Raw genomic sequence first — 12,793 nt, 5'->3', positions numbered from 1 at the left:
TTTTTATTTTATTTTAATCTGTTTTTCAAAATCAGAGGTTATCTGTTCATTTTCAATGCAAAGGCTGTTCCTGCCATCAGTGTGCAGAGTGTAATGAGAAATTCCACTGATAGCTCGAAGATGTGGCTGGGTACCCAGCCAGGTCCTCTGGTCACAACAGGAATAATCATCAGTTCTGTAGTTATTTTGCCAGTGTACCTCTCACTGCTCTGAAAATTCAGTTCATGTGATTATCCCTGTTGTGGCAAAGCATCTTGTCTGAAAACACAGACTTGCAGACCTTCTCCAGGGATGTATTAAATTCCATCCCTGCCACCCCAACCTTCCTGCCCTGCTCACCCTCGGCACGAAGGCTGCCATTTCCACACACCTATCATTGTTAGCTCTTTCCTTCTTGTTGTACAGGCCAAATTCTTTAAGGGTAATTACATGGTGTCTCTAAATACAACTTTCCTTATGACATTAGTACTGGTCTATTTAATCTTTTCTCGAGAAGGAGGGTTTCTCCCATTGGGTGGTATTTGAAAGCACTGTAGCCACTCCCTGTGATAATTACAGTAATAAGGCTGCAGTTTAGCCTGTCCAGAAAATGGCTTTTGCAGACACCCTCAAATTAGGCTGGGCTCCTTGCAATAGACCAGCTGCTATCAGGAGAGACTGTTGTCAGATCGTCGCTCTTAATTTTTAACGTTATTGCTAAAAAAAAATGATGAACTATTAATTCATTCAGACTTTAATTTGCTCAATGAATATGATCATCCCCAGCAAATGGCAGTGGCTGCTCATCTGTGAGCCACGTAGTCTTGATTTTTGAGGGCTTTTTTCAGCAGTGAGGCACTTGTGTTTTTATTCTGCTATTTCTGTCTTGGCCCAGTAGTACTTTGTACCATTTTAATAAAACAAAATTGTTACATCTTTGTACAACACTGAAATAACTGGACTGAAGAAACCTGTTTCTATATGATTTAAGACTCAGATTTACCAACATGCTGGGCGTGTTTCCCAGCTGCCTGGGTAGTCCTCAGCAAAGTGGGTTTTCAGCTGAAGAAGGTCCCCAAGCTCAGAGGGTGTTGTCATGTTGTCTGTTTCTTTTTCACTTCACTGGGTAAATACTTGAACGTGGATTGATAAAGGACTGAGCGTCCTTTTCAGCCTTTTGATGTGTGACATGACAGCTACAGGGAAAAGATAGAAAATAAGGATTTCTAGGGGAAAAAATTGTCTTGAGTCTGGAGAGGTCAGGAAGCGTGCTGCCCACTTGGATTATTTAACATCTTGAGAAACAGATACTGAAAGAAACCTGCAGTGCTCTGTTTGACCCAAGTAGGTCCCAAGTTGTATACAAAAAAATAAAAACAACCTCAGCAGGAGAACCCCCACAAGACCTGATTATATAGCTGCAGCTTGCCAGGTGGGCACAGGCAATAAAATCAAAAAGATTTAGCTAGAACTACGTTTGAATAATTGATATGGCTGTACAATATTTATTAAGTAATGTTTGATTAAAACCAGAGACCTGTTCTGACCCGTTTCCTTCCCTTTGCCTATTTTCTAAAAATTTATTTCCTTTATTTTTCACCCCCTAACCTTCCCTAAGATTATTTCAGAAAGGTAGAAACTGTGCTACACTGACCCAGTTTTGCCATGTGAAAGTGGCAAGCCCAAGCCTCTGTTCCTGAATGAATGAGGCCACAGAATTTGTGCTCAGAGCTGCAGGAGGAGGAAATGGTAGGAACTGTATTTGGGGGGCTAGCAACATCAATGCATTAGCTGCTGCTTCCTTGGATTGTTTCTGGTGAGCCAACAGGTTTTGTCAGTTGTTGGTAGAAAGTCTAAAAACATGCTTAAATTCTTCGTGCAAAGGTGCAGATATCTCACCTGATGACACAGCCCCACAGCTCAGTGACAACCTCCTGCTGCTGTGGTGCTCGCTGTAGGCCATGCAGGTATGTGTGTGCAAATGTGATTCCACACCTAAAGAAAGTTTCTTTTTCCCTTCTCCTATCTAAAAAACACCACAAATTTTTGTGAGAAGTAAATTCTAACTGTTTGAGTATTCTGTAAGCCGCTCACAGCAATAGGTATGATGAACATCATTTATATCTACTCTACAAATAAAGTTGGCTAGGTTTGAAAGAAAAGGGGATGGGGGGAGCAATGCAAACCTCTTGTCTTTTGTTCTTATATGATTTGAAGTGGAAAATCTGAAGTTGGGTACGTTAAAGCTGAAAAACATGCAGCCAAATCCCCTTCAGGCTTAGGTTTTTCTTATACCAACTGATAGTCTTTCAGCTACGCACTGCCTATCTTGCTTCTGTTTGCACTGCATTGCAGTAAGTGCTTGGCATTAACTGCAAAAAGCATTTTTCCTGAGTTTCATGAGCAGGTTAAGACAAAAACCTAACCCAAAGTAATCTCACAGCAACCACCCCCCTAAAATGGCAAGGGCTGCCACCACGAATGCTTGCATTGCCACCTGACACACAACTGCTGCAGCACCTTGTTCTGGGCAGGTTTTTGTCATAGGCACAAATGGCTGGGACAAGCAGAGCAGCCGCCTTTGGTGTCTATTGATTAAGTCCTGCAAATTAAATTAAAGCAATTTCTTTCTGTAATTACTTGTGTTGCAGATCCAAACCAGCTTAAGGACCTGAATGATAATCTAGTGTAAATTGAAGCGCTACAGAACACTCCTGGCTTTCTGCAGATTTTCATTTTGTTCCATGACTGCCTGTCACTTTACAACAGGGCTGGGGCCCAGATCTTCAGGCATATGCTGATGCCTAGTTTTTCAGAGGGGATCTGAGCCCAAACACATGATGCTATTTGTAGGCAGTTTGGCAGGGCAAAACACACACTATTTTCTTCTCTAAAAATATTTTTCCTTATTTAATTACACTTGCTCTAGCAGTTCTCCTGCAAGTTTACTTATATAACTAAGTTCCCTTGTAATACATTGAACTGTTTTTTTTTTTATTATTATTATTATTTCCAGTTTTACATGTGCCACTTACGCTAAAAGACCAATTCAAGGAATTGACTCTGTGTCCCAGAAAAGGCCCTCAATACTGCCTTCTGTGTTTACACCTGCTGCTCTGCTCTTCCCTTCCCTGCTGTGCACTGACCTGCTGCCCTTGCCTTCACAGTGCCATGGAAAACATGTTTGACTGTGAATTCCCAGCACTGGAGTCAGGGAACTAGAACAGAGCAGTATAAGGAGATGGTCTTCCCAGAAGGAAATCTTTTATCGGCAGTGACCCAGTCATGTGAAACTTTCTCATCCCCAGGCAGAATTAACTGCCCGCTGCCATGCTTCTTCAGCACATCTGCACCAAGTAAACACCCAAAAACACCCTGTCTTCAACAGGAGGTACATGCTGATTCCTTAGAGATGTGAACGTGCACTGAGAACAGCTTTGAGTCGTGCACAACGTGCAGATCAAAAACTAACACATGGGACTAAATCCTCACTGTTGTAACCCTTTATGAAAGAACTACTGTGTTTAAATTTTTATTTATTTTTTTTTCCCAAGCATTCAGTGGGCTGCTCTGATACAGTAAACTGCTCTTTTGGATCAGCTGCAGATCGTAGCTCTTGCCTAGGGCTGATAGGGTGTTCTGTAATTAATTGTGCGTGTATTGTGCTTCATTACTAAAGCAAGCAAACACCGCTGGTTAAAGGGTTTCTGTCTGGAGGATCTGTTAAGGTCACACACTCACGGGGCTGGGTTTGTTACTTGCTGATCAGGGATTCACATTGGTGAAGTTCATTCTATTCTTGCAAGTATAATAAACGAAAGGGAACAAGGGCTACCTTTCTCAAGAGCTCTTCAGCCCTAAGAGAAGGGACAGGGTGGTTAAGGTATGTCATGTACAGTTATTCTTGAACCTCTTCAAACACACATATTTGAGCTGCACAGCAGCTCGTGTGAACCTGAAAAACACCGTAAACAGGAGGCTAAACTGACTCATCACTTGGAGGCATCAACAGACCTTGAGCTTTGTCTTTCCTCCTGATTTTTATCCTTGAAGACCGCCTCAGAGGAACTCTGGGAGCAAACACCTCTTGACTGCAAGGCCAGTCACTGGGTACAGAACGGGATTTCCAGCTGTGTCAGTGCTTGACTCTGAGAAAGAACACGGGGAACATTAATGCCTGTGGGACCCGAACGTCTACGTCCTGGAAACAGTCCTGAAATACCTCAGTCATTGCTTGCATTTCTGCCAGTCCTTCAGACTTTCCTGTCTTTCTACTCCTCTTCCCCCCAGTACGTATATATTTTCTGTAGCCTGAAAAACTGAGTCCATAATGGAGAAGAGGCAAAACATGGAAAAAAAAAAACACAAATCCTCCCATAGCACCAGCTCTAAAAGCCTTTGAGCACTGTGCAAGCTGTTAATAAAACAGCACAGCCTCGTGAAACATGCCACAAGCAGCATCTCCGTGCAAATCTCCAGCAGCATCCCCCCAGCCTGCCTGCTGCCAGGGTGTCGTGGGGCTGGGAGGGCAGGAGACTCCCTCGGCTTGCACGCACGCCCCCGGAGCCAGAGTGCAGCTCTAAACATAGCTCCTGTCACGTGCGAGGAGCCAAGGCTGCTGCAGACGCCCACGCTGCGCTCACTGAGGTTATTTTTAGCATTGGTGACAAGGTAACCTGGATGATTCCTGCCAAATGAGGAGGACATGTATTAAACCGTACACAGCCAATTAGCGGTGACAGACGATCTCTTCTTTGTGCCTGCCCTTCTGTCTCTGAAATAAATCTGTGCCGTGTCTTCCCAGCCAGTCTGAAATTATGATCTGAAATTGGGGCAGTTCCCCAACTCCTACTCTAGCCAGCGGGAGTTTAAGCACAGTCAGGGCTTCATTTAAAAGAAAAGAAAACACAATACACAACCAAAAAAATAAAATAAAATAAATCCACTTGCAGATTGAATTTTAGGCCAGTCTCTAAACTGGGCTAAGTTCGGTGCCTTCAGTCTTCTGCATTAGGGCTACTAGTAGTTTGTACCTCTGTCCCCCTTTGATCAAATACAGGTGAAATATTCCCCAGAGCCCTGTGAATTCAGCCCACTTTCTCTCGGGAGGGCTGATGTCTTTCCAGCGAGCAAAGCAGTGCTGAGACGTTTCCGTGAGGAAATGGTGCTGCACCTGCTCTTCCTGGGAACAGGGCACAGTAGGTAACGTTTCCCTTTATTGCTGCTCTGTGCTGGACTGTCGTGCTTTATGCTGTTAGTTTGCAAAGCTGAAATGCTGTTTGCTTGGTGTTGCTCTGGCTTCAGAGGCACTGTGAACTTCATGCTTTGTTACGTGAGGCTGACCTCCAGACCAGGGTCTGCATTTAGCTACATCTGCAGTTCCTGGGCAAGTTAATTTGCCTTTCAAAGAACCTCAGGGCAGCGCTAGAACTACAGATGCCCAGATATGGTGAAGCACTGAGTAAAGCTACCTCTTTTTCCAATTTACATTGCTATGAAACCGTGCCCCAGCATCATCTGCTTGTCCATACCAGGATTTTCAATATGATTACACTCATTTGTAGGTGCTTGAGTTTTGGTTCCTCTCAGAGTCCACGAATCTGTCATTCTTCCTGCTAGACTCCTTTTATGCCCACACTGCTGTATCAGAATTCCCATCTCCATAATCTTTTAAGCGCTGCTTGATGCGTCGTGTCTACTTATGCAAATATCCAAGGAGGTGAAACAGAACATGAAGTGAAAATTACAAGTATAATCTTTTCCGGGAATTCATGTTTTCACTGAAACACTAAGTGTCTTTAACTGTGGTTAGACAAAGCGTGCTCAAGAAGTATCAGCCACCCAGGCAGTTAAAACATGAACTTTCTAAACAGTCAGATATCAAACTTAATTAAACAACCCCTTTTCCTGCGTCATTTCTCAGTCTAGCAACTATTCCACACCTCCAGGTCTCAGCTTAAACCCCTTCCAGAACAAAATGAGTCTGTAAGGCAGAAGGCAGTTATTGCAAATAATCGTACTTGCAGATGCCTTTCCTGCCTCTTGACACAAAGAGCTCTCAATTCACTGAATTCCACTGAGGGCTTATTATCTGCGCTCCGAACACATAATAATTGGAAACAAGACCTGTTGGGAGCTGGAGTATCCAAATCTCCGTTGTCTAATGCACAGTAGAATATTGCAGGCACATGCTGGGGCCTGGGGCACTGGGGATGCATGAATTAGTAAGAGAAAACATGACTGGAAAGGGAAATCTGGGGAAAATGGAATACTGCCATTTTGGATGGAGGCAGAGGGAGAAGTGCATGTTTCCACGGCAACAAGTGGTAGACCAATTTGGCTTGGGAGCGCAGGAGATGGGAAATGTGCTTTTGAAAAGCAGGAGTGCACATAAATGAATCCACAATTCTGTACTCGGAGTGCTGTCAGTCAGTAGTAAGTCTGGAGTAAGTGGACTTGCACTTCTGTAAAGGTAGAATCTGGCCCAAAAGATTTAACAGAACTCCTTGTGCTTTTTAGAAGGAATGGATTAGACAGTAAGGAAAAATAAGCATTTCATTTAAGCTTTGGTTGCATAAACACTCATGAGCATGATAGCAGAGTTGGCTTTCTTGCCAGATTCTCAACTACTATTGAAATGTTTTTCAAGTAGAACCACTTTAAAAATACAGCGGTTTAGAGAAAATGCTATTCTTTTTTTCTCCCCATCTTTTATATTACTTAGACACTGTTATTTGGTATATTTTGCACATTATATACGTCAGCACAGCTTTCCCCCCAGACTACAGAGCTAGGCTGTGTTAGATGTGAGAAAGGCAATTTTCTAGACCGCTATAGGCTTTCACATCCCTACAAACAAGCGGTAAAATATTGATCTTGAAAACAACTGCCTGTTTACTTGCTGTTCTTATGCAGACAGCCATTGAATAACAACTCTCTAATCTGCCCGTACATTATTCTCTTGTGCGAAACGACAGGTCTGCAGCCTGATGGTACATGTAGATTCATATCTCAGCAGGCAAGTCCCATTGCTATTATCAAAGCATTGCCAGTACAGCAGCAACGTGCTCTAATCTGCATAGGTAATGGCAAAACCGTACAGAGAGCACACACAGCTCTTGGATCCCGACTGCCTGGCAGTACTTCACACCTGAGTGCTCAGTGGTGTGTTGCTTAGCTATAAACTTCCAAGTTGCCACATCTACAGAGATTAAGCCACGCAAGTACCATTAAATGAATAAATGTGAAGACCTCAAAATCTCACTCAGGATTTTCACTCTTCTTCCCCGTGTGGTTATGTTTCAATGCTACTGCCAGGTTGTGCTCTGAGTGGGGGCTCTGGGGTGGTCTGGGTTTGGGGGCTTGAGAAATAGTTAGAAACTCCAGAGGGATGTATCTAGTGCTTTGACTCTTTGGCCCTTACCAGTACCCATTTTTAGGATTGGGATTTATTAGTATTTTTTGGACATGTACTTGATTTTGCTGGTGTAAATATTTTCCTGCATGTATCCATCACCTGAGCTTGTCTGCATGGCCACGTTCTATTCTGGTGGATGAGTTAAGAGCTGAGCTGAGCTCTGCCAGCGCACATATGTGCTGGAAGTTGTGTGGGAGATTGCTTCCAATCTGTTTTGCCATTCCTGGCTATCCCAGCAATCTCTGCACCGTCTGTTCCCCAAGATGCACGGAACCTGCCACATTCCAGAAGGAAGGAGCGAAATGAAAGCCTGTTTTCCAGCCTTTGGAACAAAGGTGGCTTTTAGCCATCCTCTTGACATTACCATTGAGACTAATAGCCTGCACCACAGCTTGCTCCATAAGATTGTAAGAGACAGATCTTTCCTGCATTTATCCATAAACAGTACATTTCCTGGCTTCTGGTGACGACCAGTTCTTTTTTTCACCAGTAGAGTAGCTTCCTTTTAAAATCCTTGTAATGTGCTGACACTTGACTTGAGTTATGACTCCTTTATAATAATTCTCCAGGCTCATTATTAAGCAAGTTAAATAGGAAATGAAAAGAAAATGATAAAGCCTCAAGCTGCAATTCCATTAGACCTTTCACACTAGGGGAAGGCAGGCTGTGTTGCAGAGAGGTGACCTTCCAGGCATTTCAGCAACACAAAGTGTGGCTGGCTGGCTAGAAGAAAATCTTCTTGCTCAGTGAATATTCTGTGATGGTCCAACTGTTTTTTAAGAATGCAGTAGGATGGAAACCTTTTTTTGTGTGTTTTAGAGCCATAAAATTAGGTGCCTGACCAATGAAGACATTTCTTAAGCAATTAAGTGGCCAAAATACTGGAATTAACAATGTCAAAGTGCAGCTTGAAATGTTTTTGTGAAATAAATACACAACATTAGATGAGCAAGGCCGTGATCAAGGTCTATTTTCTTTCCTAAGATGATGGGTATTAATGTGGCACATCCATAACTGGTTCTGGCTGTAACTCTTGGAACTCAACATAAATTGGTATGTGGTATTTTCTGCTTGTATGGGGCGTACATATTTTTTGTGACAGGAACTGTCATCTGCTCTGTCTTGTGCAGTCCCTCACACCACACCATTCTTCTTTGGGTGTGAAGTGCTACCATGCTACAAAGAATGAACAGCAGCTCCTGAGACTGGAGGGCAGTGATTGCTCCATCTCCAACATTGCAGGGCATCATGAACTTTACCACAACTCTCATCTACATTCATTCAGCAGCTCATTTCCTAGCTGAGGGCAAGTGTGGTGATGGCAGTATTTCCTTCCGCAAGCTCTGGTCTGTAAGGACTCATGCTTTGATCCATATGCATGTCTCTCATTCCCTGTCCCCTGAGGTAAAGTTTAATCAAATGCATACACATGAATAAGCTAGCCTAAATATCAACAAATGTTTCTTTCAGGAGAGGCTTGAGATATTAAATATTTAATAAGCCTCAAAAATGAACTTCTGTTCATGTTTCTCGATTTGATTCCAAGCATTTTGGCGGCAAGCAGTGCGCGCTATCCCAGTGTGGGCAGGCACAGCACACATTATTTAGCACTCCACTTTGTCTCATCTAAAATATTCATGTTTTCAGATATCCAAACGTAGCTCTTAGAGGGGGAAAAAAAACAAACCACATGCACACAAAACAAATGGTGCAGTCTGAGCCTCACAGTCACCCTAAATCTTTGCTCTAGGCCGGCTGCCACAGTCATGCTATTTCTCCCACAGCTCTACCCTGTTGCCCTGGTTACTGATCTAAACCAGACCATGCCGACCATCCCCGCTGTCCCTGCAGCTGGGCTTGCACAAACACCTAACCCACGCATGGGCAATGCTGCTGGAGTTCCTGCTTAAAGCAGAAATACAGCCACCAATCCACCCAGCAGCTTTCCCTTCTTCAAGTAAGAATATGCAGCTATAGAAATTGCCTTTGTCCTCAAATTCAGCTGGTGCTGACAAGGCAAAACCAATACATAAGTATATTATGAAGTTAAAGTACTACCCTTCTTGGAGGACCTCAGCAATCTTAATTACATCAGCGGAGCCACAGGTAAATCTGGCAGAATTTTATCCCCTCCAGTGACTTCTGTCTTGTTTTACATTGAAATCAAGGGATTCCGTACAGAAGAAGCAGTTAATTTTTTTTTATGTGACTGATTAACAGCTGAAATGCGATATGTTGGTTTGTGATTCATGGCAGGAAACGGGTTCATGGGTGGGTGCTAGTTTCTCGTCTGACAATACTGAGAGGCCATTTCATTGGACAGGGAGGTTCATCCCCATTCTTAGATACACTTACTTTGAGAGCTTCATTTCAATTTGCTGCCGGATTTCCTGTCTTTCCTCATCTGTCCTCCTTGGGAAAATATTCCTGTCTTCCAGCTCCTGCTTACTCGGTCTGTTTCGTAGTTTTACTGCCAGCAGTTCTTTCTTGCATTTTCTTGGCAAAGTACCTGGGGCATGGATTGAAAAGGAAGATATTAGAAAGACAGTTCCTGGAGATGAAAAACGTATCAAGAGTGGGAAAATATAGAGAGACAGCAACTTTTATGTTAGCCTTTGTTAGCATTATATTAGTCCTTATGTTAGCAGTTTTACACACTAGTTTGAGCAGTGCTACAGTTGTGCTTGTGAACAGGGCTCAGATGCAAAACTGCTTACAAATGCAGAAGGATCATGTTATCTTTATTGCCTTTATCAGCAAGCAGTGCTCTCAGGTGAAAATTATTTGCAGCTGAAACATGATTCACATCCCTAGTTTAGAAATCAAAGGCTGTATATCTCGCCTCAGCCTTTCTCGCCTCACCTCAGCCCTCTGAGCACCCCTGTAGCCCAGAGGAACCCCAGTTCCCTGAATCATTTGCAGAAGGATGGGATGGCTCTGGGACGTGTGACCCCTCTGCTCTGGGTGAGCAGCAGGCATAACCAGTGACAGGCAGTGATAACTGAAACAATCAAAGTTGTTGCTTGCTCACTGTGCATTTTTATATGTACTTATAAATATATTTTTTAACATCTTTGTGCTTTTCAGGCATAGAAGATTAGAGTTGTGAGCAGACACTGTGTACAACATTAAATGTAAGCAATTGCTTATACCTGCTTCCTGTCCAAGGTGACAGTGTGCCGTAACAGAAATTTAAATCAACACTGTACTCCTGACATCGGGCCTTTCTTTCTGAAGAGAGCAGGGGAAAATATTCCAAGGAGTGAAAGAGAAGGATGTGTTTTATGGCAATTTGCAGAATGTGGCAAGTTAATTGGACATTTGGGCAATGCAAGACAAATATTTATTGTGATTGCATGACCCGTCGTGCTTATTGTAAAATGGGCTGATGCATGTTTTCCATCAAAAAAGCTGATCTAAAGCATTGCCATTACAAAAGAATTCTTTGTAGGAGGACATGCAGAAGCTGCTTTCATTAGGAGTTTACTGCTCTTTAGTGTGCTGGATGCTGAGTCCTCGCTGCTGCCCCTCTGGTGACATTAGAAGCGTCCTTTCACTCTTGCTGCAGGGAATTGGGTTTGAGCTCAGATGTTTTTCTCTCTCTTCTGTAACTCTTGAGACTTAAGCATGCTAAGCAAGTGAAAATTGAACTTCTGAGTTTATAAAGCTATTTTGCCATGTGTTTGGAAAGACACAATAAAATGGCTGTAAGCTTTAACTGCTTGCAAAGAAATCAGTCTTCGTTCTCAAGTGCAGATTGGAAGTGTGAGGTGAAGTCTGTATCTGCCAAGGGGTGGGTTGCTCATGATGGGGGAAAAAAGAAGAATGTGCTACCAAAATCAATGAGCTGCTGAGTCATCCCAGTAGGGCTGTGGTCTTCCACCAATCATACTACAGGGATGTTGTAGCAAGCAAATTTACACTAGGCTTCTGTTTGCTGCTACTGCCTTGTACTGGCCCTTCTGTTGTCCAGTCCAAGACTTCAGCAGTCTGAAAACGACCCGTGCAGAGTGGCACCACTCAGGTGGGGCTCAGTCTGTGCAGAGCTCCTTGGAAGGAAACAAGGAAGCTCTACATGTGCACGTTATTTTATTTTTTTGGGATGTGCACTACATGGTTATTCTCCCATTTGTCAGTGACAGCTGAGGTATGAGCCTGCTCCCATCAGGCTGTTATAAAACTACCTGCCGTGCCATACTAGATCTGATCTTTGAGTTATGGGAGAACAAGGGCTAGAAACACAGCGATTATTTGCACGGATGAGGTCAGAGCTCATTTTCTGCTGTCCTCATCCCATTGAAGGTCAGCTGAAACTTATGCTTTGCAGATAAAACACTGGACGCTTTTGCAGGAAGTCAGTTTTTGAAGCTGATGTGGAACCATTGACTTAAGCTAGCTCAGTGTGTTCCCCAGAGGCTTGTATTTCAAAGTGAGGTGGAATAATGCAATGTTTTGCTTAAAACAAAGTAAAATGAAGCTGCTCCTTAGGGCTCTGTCTACTCCCAGGCTGCTCCACTGCACACTTAGAAAGTCTACTACTTTGTGAAATTAAAAACACAAATCATATCTGAAAAACCTCAACTTTAACCCAAATCCTGCTGTGGTATTAGAGGAACAGAGAGCATACAACTCACACAGGATAAGCCGTGCTCACTTCATCCAGATGTTAGGATTTCTAAAAGGCTTATGCTATAGCCACTCCCATGGTCCATATGCACTGTGCACTGATTAATCTTTAGGGTATTTCACCAAATAAAAATGCAAGAGATCTGGATTAAGCTGATCTGATAGTCTAAGGAGCTGTTCCCCATGCCTGACCAATTGGTTTAATTCCTGAAAAATAATACCTGCTGGGCAAAATGAAAGGAGGAAGGTGATGTTACCCCTTTTAGGAAGATGTGCCAAGAAACACTGGGTAGTTGGTCCATTTTCATCTTGACTGACCCACTAGTGGCCAGTTCTGTTATTCCACCTCCTGCAGAAACCAGTATCTGATGTTTCAGAATTAAAATCAACAAATAAACAAAAACAAGAAGGGGAAAAAATATTAAAAATAAATAAATAGGAAATAAAGCCCCAAACTAGTTTATCTCCATATCCATTGTCAGCACCCTGAGACAAAATCCTTCCTGATCACTATCTCGGTGGAAAGTGAATCTGCAAATACCCTCATCTGTTTTTGTCAGTAAGACACCTTCAATGCCACTGCGTCCCATGACCAAGCTATCTCAGGCAGGATCTTGGCTGTGGCCTGTTACACAATTTATGGCAGCTCAGCTAGGTCAACAATAAGTGCTTTGAAAATTCACACCTTTTCCTGCTTGGTCTGCAGATTCCTGACAAAATTTCCTGTTTTAATTCAATTGAATCCTGACATTTAATTTCCTGTATGTTTAC

General features: G+C 43.0%; 1 protein-coding gene across 3 annotated transcripts in view; it reads right to left on the bottom strand.

The window, feature by feature from the left end:
- Nucleotides 1-12,793, bottom strand: part of PHACTR3 (phosphatase and actin regulator 3) — a 104,719-nt gene that overhangs the window by 17,852 nt on the left and 74,074 nt on the right. For all 3 annotated transcript variants that reach the window (XM_068700063.1, XM_068700064.1, XM_068700066.1), the window contains one exon: nt 9,752-9,905. In XM_068700063.1, coding sequence (XP_068556164.1) covers nt 9,752-9,905 — 154 coding nt within the window. The remainder of the gene's footprint in view (nt 1-9,751; nt 9,906-12,793) is intronic.

Source organism: Anas acuta, chromosome 16 (assembly GCF_963932015.1).
Source record: "Anas acuta chromosome 16, bAnaAcu1.1, whole genome shotgun sequence".
In the NCBI taxonomy this organism is placed as follows: Eukaryota; Metazoa; Chordata; class Aves; order Anseriformes; family Anatidae; genus Anas; species Anas acuta.
This window is presented reverse-complemented; position numbering and strand designations above follow the sequence as displayed.